Source organism: Loxodonta africana, chromosome 8 (assembly GCF_030014295.1).
Source record: "Loxodonta africana isolate mLoxAfr1 chromosome 8, mLoxAfr1.hap2, whole genome shotgun sequence".
Classification (NCBI taxonomy): domain Eukaryota; kingdom Metazoa; phylum Chordata; class Mammalia; order Proboscidea; family Elephantidae; genus Loxodonta; species Loxodonta africana.
Genome location: NC_087349.1, coordinates 9,904,109 through 9,921,863, shown reverse-complemented (window position 1 = coordinate 9,921,863; position 17,755 = coordinate 9,904,109). Strand labels below are relative to the sequence as shown.

Below are 17,755 nucleotides of genomic sequence, written 5' to 3'. Positions count from 1 at the left end.
CAACTGCAGAGAGCTAGGTTCAAGTCCCAGCTCAGCCAGTTATCTTGGGCAAGTTACTCATACTCCTAGAACCTCAGCTTTCCCATCTGTACAATGGGGAAAAAACAGCACCCAGATCTCATACAGTTGCTTTGGGAATTAAATCAGATGATGCATATAAAGACTTAGCACAGTGCTTAGCACGTTACACTGTTTTTAGGGAAATAACGCACACCTTCTATGTTTGTTTGCCTATGTTTTACAGCAACATGTAAAAAAAAAATTGGCATAGCAGCGCCATGAGGGTGAAGTTGACAAACAAATGTAGAGGGTGCACGTTATTTGCTTAAAAATACAAGAATGTCTTAGTCAATACCCTAGATATACTTGAATTACCTTCTTTTCCAGATTACGGATCAGAGAAATGTGTACTTTATTCTCCTAAATATAAAGATAACCCAGCCCCCTTGTATACTATACTGCATAATAAAATGCAGGCTGCATTTAAAGCGTAATTCCATTTCCTCGACTACTGCCACTCACAACTGCTGCCAGAACAAGGACTGTTCTCCTCATCTTGCCACCTTAAAAAATAACTATGATTTTACCCAGGGAAACGACTTACTTCTTTTTTCATCCACAATTTTAAAGCAGTGTGCAGGGCTTTCACTCCCCGCACCAGGTAAGTCGGAGGCTGGAAACCATCTTCTCTCAGCTCTGCAGGAATGAAGTGGGGTGGGGAAAGGAGTTAGAGATCTGAGGGCCTGAGAGTGTCTGGGAAGAAGATAAAGGGATTGATTTTAGATTCTGATGAACCACTGAAAAAAAAAGATCAACCTATGTAATTAAAAGAAAGAAAAAAAATGGATAAAAAGCGAGAGATTCAAAAGACAATAAAGAAAAGGAAACAAAATCACTTTAAATGTAATTATACTAAATGTTCCTGTGAAAAGACCGTCCCACTGGATTTAAAAATACAGGCACAACCCGTAGTTACGAACTAACCCCCAAAAAGCCTATTATATTAAGAATTTGAGATACATATAATGGTTTGTAATAACAAATGGGCGCTACTTTGCGACACACATTAAAACATTATTATTATCAATGTATTATTATGTTAAGATGTTTTAGTGTATCTGGAAATGTTTCTTTAATGTTTTTTATGCATGGAAAGGTACACTACATATGATATACTAAGACAAACATTTGACTAACTGATGTTAGATACGAACCCTGCCTAACTGTTCCAACTTATGTACAAATTCAACTTAAAGGCAGACTTGGGAATGGAACTCATTCGTAATCTGGGGACCACTGGTAAACTCAAAATACATACATAACATATAAAAAATATAGAACAGTTTAAAACAAAAAGATGGAGAAAAGATACAAGGCTTTCAAAAGAAAAGTGGTGTAGTTATATTAACAGACCGTCATTAATAAAGGGTCATTCATTTCATAACGATAAAATAATTCGATTTGCCAGAAAAACATTATAACCATTTAAAATTTGTAGGAACTTAGTAACATAGCCTGGAAAACACTGAAAGCAATAACTAGACAGAACTACAAGGAGAAATAAAGCAGCTCCACAATCACGGCAGAAGATTTTAAACACATTTCTCTTAACAGATGACAGACTAAGAGGGTTCAACAAAAGAATCAGGAGGCATGTGTCCAGTAAGAACAATGCAGTTTACAAACTTGATTCAATGGCCATAAATACTGCAACTAGCAACTGCAGAATACACATCCTTTTCAAACATACACAAAAACTATCCATAACCCTGGGCCATGAACATGTCTCAACATATGTCCAAGGATCTAAATCATACATAGTATATTCATTAACCACAAAACAATTAAGCTACAAATCAACACAGAAATCAGTAAAAAAAAAAAAAAGGATACCTAGACAAAACACATATGTTCGGAAATTAAGAAATAGACTATTAAGTAATGTTTAGGTTAAAGGAAAAGCATGCTGGAAATAAGAAAATATTTTGGTCAGACAATAACGAAAACACTGTATCAAAATGTGTGACCTACTGCCATAAAAACACATAGCCTTAAATGCTTATGTTAGAAAAGAAGGCTAAAGATTAATGAGTCAAGAACTCACTAAGAAGTTAAAAAACAAAACGACAAAAAGGAGAAAAATTAGGGCAAAAACCATAACGGTAGGGTGAAAATTAACGAAACAGAAAATAGAGAGGATTAACAAATCTCAAACAAGTTCTTTAAAAAGATAAAACTGGTAAAAAGAGAAAATAGCACAAGTGCCCAATATCAAGAATGAGAAGAGTCATCACTACAAATGGTATAGACATTAAACAGTTAAAAGAATAACATAAACAACATTATGCCCACAAATGTAAAAAACCAGATGAAATGGACATATTTCTAGAAAGATCAAAATGGACTCAATACAAACTAGAGAACCTGAATAGTCTTATCATCATGAAAGAAGCTGACTCAGTAGTCAAAAAACATTCCCACAAAGAAAACTATAGATCAAAAGGCCACATTAGTGAGTTCTACCAAGATTCAAGAAGGAAATCGTTCCAATCATACACAAACTTTTCCAGAGAACAGAGAAAGAAGAAAAACTCCCAACTTTTTTTTTTCTGACGCTAGCATAACCTTCATACCAAAATCTAAGGAGGACAGCATGAGAAGGCAAAATTATAGGCCAGTTATACTCATAACACAGTGATAAAAGAGATAAAACACACAAAGATTATATTTATGTAAATATATTTCTACCTGTACATATTGTATAGTATAAATATGTAAAAATATATAATATAAATAATATTCTAATGTATTAGTATATAAAAATGGTAATATATCAAGACCAAGGTTGGTTAAATAGTAGAAAATCAATTACTGTAACCAATAAAACAACAGGTTAAAAGAAAAAACCACACAGGACTATCTAATATACGATGGAAAAGCTTTTGGTAAAATTCAACTACCAATGATGATTTTAAACAAGAAAAATTCCAACCTTTTAACCTTTTAGAATAGACGAAACTTGATAAAAGTTGTCAACAAAATGCCTACAGCAAACATAATATTTAATAGTGGAAGGTTGAAAGCTTCCCCTCTGAGTCTGGAAACAAGACATACTATACAATATGTAAACGAACACCTTCACCACTTCTTTTCAACATTGCCCTGGAGGCCCTAGCCAACCCAGCAAAGCAAGAAGGATAAATAAAAGATATAAGGGCTGGAAAGGAATAAAGCTGCCATTACTCAAGTAGGATGTAACTGTGTATTAAAGAACCTAAAATAATCCTCAGATAAATTATTAGAATCAACAAGAATTTTCAACAAGTTTGTAGATACAAAATCAGTATAAAAATTAACTGTTTCTATATTCCAGCATCACATGGTTATTAGCTGGAACCACACGGAACTGCCAATATTTGACCATTTTTGACCTACGGAAAACAGCTATTTCAAATGGTTCAATCATACGTATATAATTTTATATAAAATAGTGATATATATTGTTTTATTTTATAATTTCATACCTAGTAATGATACATATGTCATTTATAAGACCACCAGAAAGTATGAAGTACCTGGAAATAAATCTAGTAAGAGACGTATGTGTCAGGTTTAGAAAAAAAAAGATATATGTACATATATATAAAAAAAATAAAACTGTGAAGGACATTAAAGATCTAATGATGTAGAATTTTACCAGGACAGATTCAATGTGATCCAAATGAAAATTCCAGCAAGTTTTTGATTATTTGATTGCTTGCATTTTGGGGGGTGGGTTGGTGGGTAGGAGGATCAACTTGTGATAAACTAACTCAAAAATTTTTATAGGAGTGAAAGGGCAAAAAAGACCAAGGCACACTTGAAGAATAAGGTAGAAGGGCCTGCCAGGTATCAAGTCTTACCAGAATGCTAATGGACAGTGTGGTTGGTGTGAAGACAGGCTAACAGACTAAGGGAACAGAAAGGGCCATCTATCCCAGGACCTGCACCTATGTCAACACACGGTATAGGACAAAAGTGGTGCTGCCAGGAACAGAGAAAGAATGGACTATTCAAAATATGGTGCAGGGATAACCGGGTATTTATAAGAAAACAAATAGCAATATACCCCTCCTTACACCAACTGGAGTTCCTTGGTAGTGCAAACAGTTAAGACGCTTAGTTGCTAACTGAAAAACTGGAGGTTCAAGCTACCCAGAGTCACCTTGGAAGAAAGGCCTGGAGATCTACTTATAAAAACCAGCCACCGAAAACCCTATGGAACACAGCTGTACTCTGACACACATGGTGTCACCATGTGTCAAAGTCCAATCAATGGCAACTTTTTCATTTTAACAGCACCCACCAAAAAATCAATTCCAAATGAGTTAAAGACCAAAATGGAAAACTGCAAAACTGTAGAAGCTTCTAGAAGATTATCTGCATGACTTTGGGATAACGTCTCAAACGGTACAAAAAGCACTAAAAGAACCAGAATCCAGAATATATAGAAATTTTCTATAAATCAGTATAGAAAGAAACAACCAAATTCAAATAAGGGCAAAAGACTTGAATAGGCACTTCAATGAAGAGGACATCCAAAAGGTCAGTGAGCATATGAAAAAATGCTCAATTGCATTAACAATCAGGGAAATGCACATTAAAAGCAGAAGAAATACTACTACACATTCATCATATCTGCAAACATTAAAATCTGATGATTACAAGCACCAGCCTGGGGTGGGGCCGTGGGCATCTCACACCCCGCCAGGGGACTGTAGAGTGGTACCACAACTTTGGGAAACCAAGTGGCATCATCTAGTAAGCTCTATGACCACGCAATTCACTCATGGGTCTGTTCTCTGGAATAACTCCTGGCACTAGGTGACAACAGGTAAGAACTTCTTAGCAACATTTTCCATGACTGCCCCAAACTGAAAACAACCCCAAAATGTCCTCATTTGTGGAATAGGTATATAAATGGTGGCATATTCATACAACAGAATACTCAGAAATGAAAAATGAAGAAAGAACTACAACTACACACAGAATATGGATGAATCTCACAAACATGATGCTTGTAAAAGACAGGTCACAAAAGAATGTCTGCGTGAATCTATTCATAAGAAGTTCAAAACTGGACAAAATTAAACTACGTTAGCTCATGCCATAGGTGATAAAGCTGAAAGAAAAAAAAAAAAAGGATTATCTCCGAAGTCAGGATGTAGTTATCTCTAGGAGGAAGACCGGAGGGTGTACCAGAGAGGTAAACAGGGGTTTCTAAGGTCATGAAAAGGCTCTTTTTGCCTAACTTGAGTAGAGGTTACATGAGTGGTTGCACAAGAACGTATACGTGAGATCTGTAGTGTGATCCATTCCATTATCGGCACACGTCACGTACTTCATGGCTGTAACACACACACTCTCTAAAAATGTCCGTTCAGGTGTTTTAACCAAATCATGATTATCTAAAACCCAAACGAAATATATTAGATGTGGTCCAAAATTCAGGTATGTTGAAACAAAAGGAAAATACTTCACTTCTGCTCAGAGGCTGATCTACTCACACAAATCCAAAATAGGTTGTTTTACTATTACTGACATGAAACACAGTTAAGAGTTTTCAATAGTCCACTCTCACTTAGCACATCACACAAGGCTTGTAACAGTTCAGGTGGTGGCAAATACTAGGGCGAAATGGAAAGTAAAAATTTAGGGATGAACGGCAACAGCACGTGAGGTGACAAGATCATTCCTGTCTCCCAGATGAATGTCCAGGCTGATGACAACAGGCATACTAACCATTTGGCTTTAAAATACTCAAGTCTTTGTGGGATTGGACTGAATCACTAGTACAGTCAGGTATCCTGGCTGATAAATTGACAATATCTTAGATTTGACCTACAAATATCCTTTTATAGTAATGTTTTAAAAGAGTCTTTAATGTATAGGATCATGCTTACAATGAGACCTCAGTATTTCTGAAACCTTGATGGCCAAAAACAAAGACTAAGTGGTTATTCTAAGACTAAGCAATTTGTGGCTTTTGACAGCAAGATTTTATCTTTCAGATGAACTCTTAATTGGCTCTAAAAAGTAGATTGATGAGCCCCTCTTAGACATCAGGAGAAAAGACCGTGCCTCACCCCAGGGTGTGTGTGTGTGTGTGTATGCGTGTGTGTGCGTGCACGAGTTTACATGTGTATGAGTGGGCAGTTTCTCCTAGCTACTGTAAGACAGGGATGTGGACATTCTGGGACAAAAGGAGAGGGAGATGGTAGAATGTGCTCTGAACTGAGTATAGAATCGCCAACCTCTTAACTGGTGCATTCAGTAGCTGGGTTTTATTTCCAGAAAACGAAGACATTTATAGTCATTTTAGAAGTACTTATACGTGTTCCTGCTTTCCCAGGCTTGTACTTGGTCAGATAGGAAGAAAACGACCCTTACTGTCCAGTATTTTCTTATAAACTACATACGGCAATGGTACACTGTTACATTCCTGCAGCCACGGAAAATACCCACGAACACTGCACGAGTCAGTCACTGGAGGATCCAGTTCTGGAACAGAGACTGGTCTTGTGAAGAAGGAACCTGTTCCTCCTCATCCATGAGATCCTACCTTCCTCAGGCACACCCGCGCTGCTACCACCAAAACACCTACCTCTATGCTGCACTGCATGGCGTGAGGTTGGGGTCTATTGTTCCTTCCTTCCACTCAAAGAGAGAGTCTTTTTTTTCTTTTTTTTTAAGGAAAGAAACTATAAATGGGTGTTATTATTTTAGTTCTGTGCACGTTACTCTGAGAGGTAAATTATCTGTTGTTTCTTCATTTTGCATTTTTTTTTCTAGTGTAACTTATAAATGGAAAAAGAAACATATGTTCAGGACAGACTTTACTGTTTAGTCTACGTATATCTGTTACAATAGTAGCATTACTAACTAACTGTGCTAGACAATACGAAACCAGACATACTGAACTCTGTATTCTCACTGGCAGAAGTATGTGAAAAGCAGAGACAGAAATGACAGTCTCCAGCTTGACAGCTCAGAGATTGTTACATTGAAATGTAAGAACACCCAAATCTGAAGTCCCACATTCCAAAAAATAGCTTTGAGTTGAAATAGAGGGATGTTCAGAAAACATTTTTCTTCCATTACAGAATCATAAACTGACATGCCTTCAGATTGTTCACTAACAAGTGACTCACACTAGCCAGCATAACGGTCCTGAACAGAATTTCCTGTTCTCAATCTCTCAGAACAGAAAAGTATTATCTCAAGTCTTCAAGGCAAATGCCTGGGAGCATTTCACTGAGTGAGAAGAACGTTTTCAAACATCCCCTCTGTTGTCTGGATGCAGCTCTTCAGAGAGCTGACTTGAAGAACAGAGGTTTGTGAGGCTGTAAACTAGAGACTCTAATCTGCTAAACAGATTCTTGGAAGCGGAACGGTGTATTTAAAAAACAAAATGGGGTGACGGCCACACCTTCTCTTTCTGTTAGATGATGGTTAGTGAATTTACAAACGCCATGCAACACACGTACAACAAAATGTACAAACTATTAATTACCTTTCAGGGTTTCCAGTAAGTTTTTGGCTACGAACCAACATATGGCTTCAAAGAAAGGGAATTTGAAAAGATCTGGTGTTTTTAGCCTTTTTTCCATCTCGTAACACCTAAAGGAATATGATTTGAAGAGGTATTTAATATTCACATTTCAAAATTAAATGTAGGTAACCAACTTAAGGAAAATAAAAGAAGTAGACCATGATATATAAGGCCAACCAAGTACTGTCTAGTACTTACACCACCACACTTGGACAACACTGAACTGTGATCTCGTCCAGGTTCTGGTGTTATGAAATCTGACAGGGGACTTCAGAATTACACTGGGCTTCACAGAAGACCACACCTTAGGTGTACACCAGTTTAACCAGAAGGAATTTTATGAGGGCTCTACCATAATAAATAAAACTGTGTGTGAAGAAAACAGCTCTCTGTGTAGGACAACTGGCCACACTACCCAGGGGTTGGGGCACATTAGGCTCTTCTCAGCATTTCGGCTCACAAGACCCGTGCGGTGCTGATCGACTCAGAAGGTGAGAAGGCAGGACCCACGGCTGGCTGCTGTGTTACTCTTCTGTGGGATCCCTGCAGTGGTCCAGTGACAGCTCAGGTTCACAAAGATGAGATCCACGCACCCAGCTTAAAGCTACAGGCCCACAGGAGCCACCATCTCTTCACAGACGCACAGCTTCCAGGGTTCCCACAAGAGGCACGGCCAGTTACAGAGGTGCTTCGTTCAGGGAAGTCCAAAGAGCTGGTTTCCTGCTGGGTGCTTCTCTCTCTCCCAGTCTGACACAGTTTCTCAATCAGGAACCACTCTTAACCATGAGTAGCTCTCTACCCTAATCAGGCCACCAGGGAACAGAGTTACCCAGAGGCCACATTCTCACACAGAGGGGGCAGGCAGTGCTGTGCGTCCCTCACCCACAGCAAAGTGAGGCAGGAGTTCTGACGACCACTCCGACAGGGGCAGCTGTGCTCTAGCACGTGTGGCCTTACTCCCCGCACCGTGACCATGGCCACAGGACAGCACAGGCGTTTTCGCACAATTCTTGAAGTTTAGGCAGATATTTAGTCTCAAGCTGAATAAATTATTTTTTTCATTCTAGACTTGAAATGCATTAAGGTCTCTCCCTGACAAAATCTTACAACATAATACTGCTGCAAAAAGCTCCTGTTGCTAGTTGTTTCTCTGGGCCTATCTCCTTGGACTCTCAATTAAAATGTGTTGCATATTTATTTTTTTTGACACTTTTAAAGGCTGTCCCATTTAAGAAAGGACAAACACCCTTTAAATACCGCTGACACAAACCTGAGCTGCATGCCAATGTTGAGGTTGTGCAGGAAGTTCCCCCCAAAAGCCATACAGTCCTGAGAAGTGAGCACAGCATGAATCCACCCTGCAACGGGGAAAAGTACATAAATCAGCGGTTTTTCAATATTTAAGCCAAAAGAATGTGCTGTCTACCTGTGAAGCAATTAAGTAGCTCGACACGTCAACATCTATCCATCCACTTCACACACCAGTGCTAGGGGCGTTAGTGGCCATTACAGTCCAGAGATTCGTTCATTCCAATATTTATTAAACGCCTGTTACATGCCAGGCTTTGCGCTGACTGCTGAGGAAACGAAGACACTGATCCAATTAGACAACGAAGCGAAGGGTTTTGTGACTGCAGTTGCTTCTGTTAGTTTAAAAGCACAACTGCCTTTAAGGATCTGAGACAAGTTACACTGGTTGGGTTAGGAGAGCACACGCCCCACAAGTGGACAGGGGACTGGACAGTGCGTCACCTGGAGGTGTCATCCTGAAGGGGCCGGAGGCATCCGAAGACCCTACCCCCATGGCGACCTGACTCCAGGAGGGAAAGGCAGCTCTCTCACACTGAATCATGGAGGGTGATGGTCCTGGCAGTCGGAATCAACTTGACGGCAATTGGTTCATTTCTGTTTTTTTTTACGGTCCCATGAAAGGGCCCTGGTGGCGCAGTGGTTAAGTACTTGGCTGGTAACCGAAAGGTCAGTAGTTTGAACTCACCAGCCACTCCTCGGGATGAAGATGTGGCAGTCTGCTTCTGTCAAGATTATAGCCTTGGAAACCCTATGGGGCAGCTCTACTTCTGTACTATAGAGTCGCTGTGAGTGGGAATAGACTTGACGGCAATGGGTTTTTTGGATTATGGTCCTATGACCGTAAGCCGTGATACCTTGTTTGCCCATAAAAAATGCTTCAATGTGGGAATCATTTCTAAGAGATGCCTAACTTCTTAAAGAAACTGTCCATGGACTTCAAATAAAGGCTTCATATAAAGTAAATACACATACACACATACCTGCAAGTAAAAATCTGTGTTTAAAATACACAAATTCCCTTTCGTTTTTCACTTCTTGACCCCTCATTGTACCATAACACAATATAAAAAACCTGTCTGACTTTTAAGTGGTGGCCATTTGTATGCTTAAAGGGACAAAGCCTTGAACTTGGCTCTGAAGTAAAAAATCAGCAGTGTGCCTGAGTCTGCTACAAATCCTATAGACAAGTGGTTCTCACAGAGACAGACCTGCTGGTGGAGGGCGTCTTGGAAAGTGTGGGGGCCTTTCTGATTGTCACTGTGGCATTTCATGAGCAAGGGTTGGGGGGGGCAGCCTGCAGGAGAGAGCCACCCAGTAAGGAATTGTCCTGTATCACTCAGAACCTTCAGTATCTCTGGGCCTTCATACATGTGCAAAACTTGTTTGTAACTGTCTGAGCCTAGAAACTATAGCATGTGTCTAAAAGTATTTTATACATGGTTTTGACACAACTTTCCAGAAATACAACTAGATGCAGTCCCCAATGACAAAGGGGTTCTGTTCCTAAGTGTGTCTTTAAGTTGAATTTGTATGTAAGCAAGAAGTTAGGTACCTTTGTATCTAACGTCAGTCAGTCAGTCAAATGTCTGTCTTAGCAAATCATATGTAGTGTACCTTTCTGTGCAAAAAAACATTAAAGAAATACTTCCAGATACACTAAACTACCTTTAACATAATAATACAGTAATAACAAGAATTTTTTGATACAAGTTGCAAATTAGCACCCATTTATTATTATGAGGAGTTGTATATGCCTTCCATTTTTAATATAATGGGTTTTATGGGGATTCGTTCGCAACTGTGGGTTGTACGTAAGTCAGACGTTCATAACTTGGGGGGATGCCTGTGCGTTGTAAACTGCGGGGGAGTTATACTTCCCAGCATTTGCAAGTTTAGCAGAGGTGTCTGCCACCTTGGAAAAACGCTGCCTACAGCAGTGGTCCTCAAGGCGTGGTCTCAGACAGCAGCAGCAGTTGGGAACTAGTTAGAAATGCAGATTCCCAGAATCAGAATCTCTCGGGATAGGGCCCAGCCATCTGTGTTTTAACAAGCCCCCTGTGATTCTGATGGTCGCTAGTGTTTCTGAACCACTGACCCACAGCGGTGCCTCTGGCAGAAGCTGTGTGGCCAATAACCACACCTGTACTGGCCTGCTGGCTTAGGCACCTCAGGGTTTCACTGCCTCCATGCTGCCATCCCTGAGCAGGCACGGGCTGAAATATTATTTTTTTTTATAAATTACTTTGATTTCTTATTTTTTTAATAGACTATTTTTTAGAGCAGTTTCAAGTATACAGAAAAATTGTGCAAACAGAACAGAGAGCTCCCATCTAGCCCCTCCTCTTTATGTCTTTTTCATGTTCTATTTAGGTCACGAATTGATTTTTTGAAGTTATTTGTATAGGAGGTTATATTATCTGTGAATTTCAATTCAAGAACTTGGAGAGGGTACAAGAGAGCCCAGCTGTAACAGCGAGTGCAGGGAAGGACTCAGGAGAGCTGGGCCACTCACAGTTAAAACACTGTCCTAAACTACAGGCATGCATTCTGGGAGTTCCGGGCACTCGCTCCCTCGATTCATCAGCAGCCAAGAGGCAGGGCCTGTGCTGGTGGGTCCCTGTGAACGCTGCAGTCAGTAAGGCCGCTCAGACCCGAAACACAACTCTCAAAACCATTGGCCAGAGAGCCTGCTCTCTGTATCTGTCACATCTCAAAAGGACACACCCGGTAGGGACACTTGAGGACACAGCCGTGGTGGAGCCTCGGCCCTGACCTAAAGTGCCTCTTCCTGTGCAGGCCGGCACCCTGTTCTTGAAGCAGGGTTGGCCTTCGACTGCAGCGGGGCTGACCGGGGTTAAAGCTGAAGGGGCTTCACAAACATTTAGAACTTTGGTGCATCAAAGGACACTACTGAGGAGGTGAGAAGACAACCCACAGAGCAGGAGAACATTTATGCAAATGATATATCTGATAAGGGACTTGTGTCTAGAATATATAAGGAACTCTTCCTACTCAACAATGAAGACAAATAATCCAGTTAAAGAGTGGGCAAAGAGCCTGAATAGACGTTTCTCCAAAGAAGCTCTACTGAGGGCCGGTAAGCACACGAAGGTTCGCATCATTAGTCATCAGAAGAATGCAAATCCAAACCCCGATGAGTTACTACCTCACACCCAGTACGAAGGCTAAAATAAGACAGACAATCAACAAGTGCTCTCGAGGATGTGACGAACCAGCGGAACCCGACATGGCGTGCGGGTGGGCTTAGAGCCTTACCTGTGGGAACAAACAAGGTGTGTCCCTGCTTGACCACACACCTGTAGCAGTGATCCACCTGCTCTCCAAAGAACACCTCACTCTGGGTCACTGAGGAGCTCCAAGACTCATAGAGGGCCAGGTTTTCATCTGTCGGCTTTATTAAATAAAAAATCTTCTCACCCTAGAAGAAAGTAACCATACTAGTTTTTGAAAAAGAAAAGGCATGCTTTAAGATGGCCTACATTTCCCAATATAATGACCTAAATTAAACTGGATAATTGTCAGGGTTTTTTTAGGCTCAGAAAGACATATTTCACAAACCTAGTCAATAGCTAAAAAAAACCCAAGCTACCGCCGTTAATAAGCAACTTTGTAGGCACCACAGCACCCCCTCCCAGATGTGACAATGAGTCAATCCAGATGTGTTGGGGAAACCATTAACAGAGAGGAAGGTAAAGACCACAAAGGTCCCACTGGTCTCCTCTCATTTTCAAGGTATGGAAGTCAGGTTACAGAGAGAGTCAACGCTGCAAACATTGCCCTTTCTCTTAAGGTCTTTAACATGGTGATTAGTTTTAAATACCTATTATTTTAAACTATCTATAAACTAACTTTGGGAAAAAGATACGGCAGTCGGCTTCTGTAAGATTTACAGCCTTGAAAACTCCATAGAGCAGTTCTACTCTGTCCTTATAGGACCCTATAGGGTCGCTAACGAGACAGAATTAACTAGAGTGGCAATGGATTTGGTTTGTTTTTATAAACAAACTTCCTTTAATGAACTAACCCTTTGCTTCCTCATGGAGAAAAACAACAGGGGCTCAAGGATACAGGGTCAAATATAGTCCATAGCTTGCTGAGCGATGGGTATTTGATATAGATTGAGATTTGATTCTACATCAGTGCTGCCCAATAAAGCTTCCTGTGATGGTGGAAATGTTCGATCTGTGCTATCCAGTACAGTAGCCACACAGGGCTACTGAGCGCTGCACATGTGCCTAGTGCAAATGAGGAACTGAAGTGTTCATTATATTTAATTTTAATTAGAGTCCTTGGGTGGCTACTAACAGAAAGGTTGGAGGTTCAAGTCCACCCAGAGGCTCCTCAGAAGAAAGGCTTGGGGGTCTACTTCTGAAAAGTCCGCCACTGAAAACCCTGTGGAGCTCAGTTCTACTCTGACACACGAGGCTGCCATGAGCTAGAATTGACTTGACAGCAACTTGTTTGGGTTTTGGTTTTTAAATTTTTATAACTTAAATAGCCATATGTGACTAGCGGCTACTGTACCAAATGGCACACTTCTAGATAAAGCAAGGCGAAAGTAAGTTGCTATGGGGAAGTTGGATTGGTATGGGCGTTCCCATCTTACTCAACCAGCTGTCCTGGCCCAACCTTAAGGCCAGAAACAATTATTACTACAATTCTGCTCCTTTGCAGGTATCTGATTCAGGGAATAACTGGTCACCGGCAAGGGGAAAGAGGAAACAAAAAGAGACAAGAGGCTAAGAGAAGCCAACTTAAAAGATGGAAGGCAAAAAAGGAATCCAAATGTAAACTAAGAAGCCCTAGCTCCCCCATTACTTGGGATGGAAAAATGTAACGTACAAAGATATAAAAGAGTTTCAGCAGAAAAAAAAGATTAGAGAACTCTTCATTCCAACAGCTCATTCCCAACTTCTTGTTTCATCTCAACCAATCAATGATTTATTCAAACCCTAGTGACCAAAAAAAAAAAAAAAAACACCAAAAACTATGTTTAAAGGTAACCTGATGATTCCCACTTAAAAATGCCCCCCTTTACAAATGTCATTTACAGCAGAGAACGTGCCACTGGAAAAACATGGTGATTTTTTTGGTCAACAATAGAACAAAGAAACACATCTTACCCAGAGGACATGGTACCAGACCGAAGTGCCACCAAAGTCAATGTGGAAATCCGTGTAGCTGTCTCGAACGCCCATTAAACAGTATTTCTGAACAAACGGCTTAGGAAAGACTGAATCATCTGGCCAGTAATTTTCCACCCAGGAAAGTTTTCTGGCTATATCAGGGACTTCCACCAATTCAGACATCCTTTAAAAAAAGCAAACACACACATACACACACACACACCCCCACATCATGCAAATTAAAACTTCTTAAAACAGCATCTCCCATCTCAACCCAAACCAAGTAAGTAATTAACTGGAATGCAAGGTTAACAGCGGTACTTAAGTTTCAAACACATCTTATTTCTGAATATTCTCAGGGTGCTCCAAAGCAAGCTTTTTAGCCACCCAGGATTGCTTCAGAAGTCATAAAAGTTTCTTACTAAAATAAACTGATCTTTCAACTACATGTAACTAACACCCAGGACGCTGAACCAGAATCCCAGAGCTACTCACTTTGTGTCTGAAAATTCCAGGCTGATCACATTTAACACTTTTGGTCTGTTAGGGTTCGTGAAGTATTTAACGTAACTGTGAAGTGTCATTTTGCTGTCTGCCTGCCTCGCCACGTCAATGACGTCTATCACTTTGTCACCACCTGCAGAGAGAAGTAACAGTCTTTTGATTGGGCTTAAGGGTTATATCAATAGATGCCCTACGAACAAATATTTTAAAGACCATATTTACTTGGTATGAGAGTTAAGCCATCCATAAAACTACATAATCTAAACAAAGATTCTTCCTATATTCTTAAGTCCAACAAGTACTTTTGAAAAGATGTTCTTCTCTGAGAGAAGGAATAAAACAGTCCTTCACGATTAACCGAGAGAAAAGCTTGTATGGCTTATGAAGCTTTCTACCATTGATTTCCGACGTGCAGCCACGCTGACAGGAATGCACTGTCTTGGCGCGTGGAGAGTGTGTGACGCTTCCTCATTCAAAATGTGAAAGGACTGGTTTCCCCCATCCCTTCTCTAACACCTAAGACTCAAGAGCTCTCCTTTTCCAAACCGTATCAGTCCAATGGCGAATCAGAAGCAAGCTGGCCAGGACAAGCAAGTCCGTCTGGCCTGGTTGTGCCTTCTTGGCTTCAAGAGGAAGCAAGTGATCAGGAAGCAGAAACTGGTCACGTGAGCGCATGTGACTGAGTTCTGAGCTCTGATCACTCTCTATTTCCCAGTCACCCCACTGCCTCCCCACCCTGGGAAGCATCGCCAGCTCTGCAGTGTACAACAGGAGAAGGTGGCCTTCAACATACGGCAACACTCACCTGCTCTGAAGTAGAAAGCAAATAAATGCCTGTTCTTACTTCAGTGTAACTTGACAGAGATTAAAAATTGTTGCCTAACCTACTTCTTTATTTTACCATCAGGAGACAAGACAATCCTGTGGCTGGTATTTAACTGAGGGAAACACACACATGCCTTGGAGTACTAAAAAGTTAGCTACCGAGCAATTCAAACCTTTTTTCCTGGACTTATTTTATGTGACACTAGCTTTCTTTTTTTTTTAGCCATGGATTGCACAGGGCTATCGATGTTGATTTTACAGTGCTATGAGCTTTACGTTAAACCTCTGTCTCATCCCGATTTATCAAATATTCCCAGTTAGTGGAATGTGAAGTCATGACATTTAACTCGATTTCCTCAGGGCAACAGTCATCAGTGAGTCTCGGCAACCAGTGGTTCGATAAAGGGGTAATATCTCAGATGTTTCATGCTGGAGAGCTAATGTAGCAGATTTACAACTGGGAGTAGCAGGAGATTTGAGAGCTAATCTTCAATCTGTACCCATTGCTGACAGTGACTAAGATCCTCACAATCAGCTGTATTTAAAGTCAACAATGGAGCAACAGAGGAAGGGCCTCCTGGCTTGTTTTTTAAGCCTTCCTGGGTTTCAAAATCACATATTAAGTCCAGAAGTCATTAAATGGTAACATTCATCAAGTCCACACAAAGACGGGTTTAAGACGCTCTTCTCTTTTTCTGTGGTCCTTCCTCTAAGCAGTGGGAGGCCACTAACACAGGATCCAGAGGGCTAATTACAGTGCAGAGGTGGCTGGTGTACTCAGAGGAGGATCTGCACTGGTATCTAGAGCTGCTCAGAGCAGCCCAATTTCCAAATGTCTGCTTTTTCCTGGTTTCTGTAGCCTCACCTCAGTTGTGGTTTTTCCTGAGTGAATACCAGAAAATGTACTGACTCCATAAAGGCAGACGACGGGGCTGAAAGGTTTCATTCTATTTCTCTAAGCACTGTAGGTCTGCTGAGGAAAAACAGTTTTCAACAAGGGCTGATAGTGGGTTTCACTTTCCCCGAAACAAGAAACTGAACGAAATTAACACCTCTTCATTCAACTTTTCATATTATTGGGACGCTAACCATTTTTTCTTTTGCTGTGTTTTCCCAAGCACTTAAAGGAATCGAGCTCGTACCTACATAACGTTCCACATCTGTAACAGAAAAAGTAGGTGGGGGGAGCCTGAGTCCTAGGTCGTCTAATTTCGGGACCATAATGGGGACGTGGAATCCATGCTTCTCCAGGTATCTCTGTGTCAGCTGACAGCCATGCATCTTTACAATGACTTCATCGGCACTGAGGAAAAACGGGGGGCAGAAATGTCATCTTCGTTGGTATGTTCAGTTAAAAAAATACTGTGCAAATAGATTAACTCATATACTATATTATTGGTATGTATATATTATAATTTATACTGTGAATATCATTATACTGTAGTATGACGCGTTCTCAACCTATCATCCTAATTCCACTTTTTTTAACAACTGTTTTGAAAGCTCCTTTCTACTCTCTAAAGGAAAATCCATAAATAACACACACTACTTACTCCAATGTACACAACTGGACATAACATTACACACCTCTACAGGAACATGGGTGAGACATCTCAGAGCTGAACGGGACACAGGACAATTCAGTGCCGAGCAGAACAGACCGGCACACGGGCGGCTGACGAGCATCCCTGGTCCGCCACTGTGTGCCCTGTGAATCCTGTTAGACCTTTTTCTGCGTAAAGATTTACACTAAACAAAATGGAAGATGGGGACAGTAACCCACTTTATTTTATACACTTTGTGTTAATCATATCAAGTGTGAGTGATTTAGTAATTTTTGTTACTCTACTATGTTTTTAAGTGATGTGGAGGTTTATGGAGTTAAACAAAATAAAACCAAAAGAACTTTAGCTAATGGTAATTACAGTTTGGATGTCTGTGAACATCTCAATAACCTACCCTCATTCACGTTCATTGTGGTAGAAAAGCCAGGTGTTCTTAACACTTGGAGTCACAAGCCTACTTGAAAAAAATTCTAACAAAAGCTCGGCATCTCCTCCCTGAGAAAGGCACACTTGCACTGACACTAAATTGTGCAGACACTTTCGGGAGCTCGCAGCCTCTCTGAAGGCCGCCCATAGGCCCAGGCTGAAAACTCTGGCCCTAGGCTCCAAAGTAATCAAGTGTTTTCCAATAAAACGGAAAAAAAAAAAATTTTTTTCCTGTGATTTTGAAACTTAAAGGAGAATATTTGGGTATAGGGCCTTTAGTATGTTTCCTACATGCTTGCTTTCTCTCAGTAGACCTCAGGAACCAACAGTAGAAGTTTATCGTTCATATTTTTCTGTGTAAGGATTAAGGAGAGAAGCAGATAAGA

At 40.6% G+C, this 17,755-nt stretch overlaps 1 protein-coding gene across 3 annotated transcripts in view; it reads right to left on the bottom strand.

The window, feature by feature from the left end:
* KDM7A (lysine demethylase 7A) overlaps window positions 1–17,755 on the bottom strand; it is a 78,531-nt gene that overhangs the window by 16,307 nt on the left and 44,469 nt on the right. For 2 of the 3 annotated variants that reach the window (XM_064289649.1, XM_064289650.1), the window contains exons 4-10: window positions 16,521–16,681; window positions 14,545–14,686; window positions 14,047–14,233; window positions 12,179–12,341; window positions 8,862–8,949; window positions 7,553–7,659; window positions 605–696 (exon numbers count right to left, since the gene is read on the bottom strand). In XM_064289649.1, the coding sequence (XP_064145719.1) occupies window positions 605–696; window positions 7,553–7,659; window positions 8,862–8,949; window positions 12,179–12,341; window positions 14,047–14,233; window positions 14,545–14,686; window positions 16,521–16,681 (940 nt within the window). Of the gene's footprint in view, window positions 1–604; window positions 697–7,552; window positions 7,660–8,861; window positions 8,950–12,178; window positions 12,342–14,046; window positions 14,234–14,544; window positions 14,687–16,520; window positions 16,682–16,965; window positions 17,128–17,755 lie in introns of all 3 variants that reach the window. The other variant, XM_064289651.1, reaches the window with a different exon arrangement.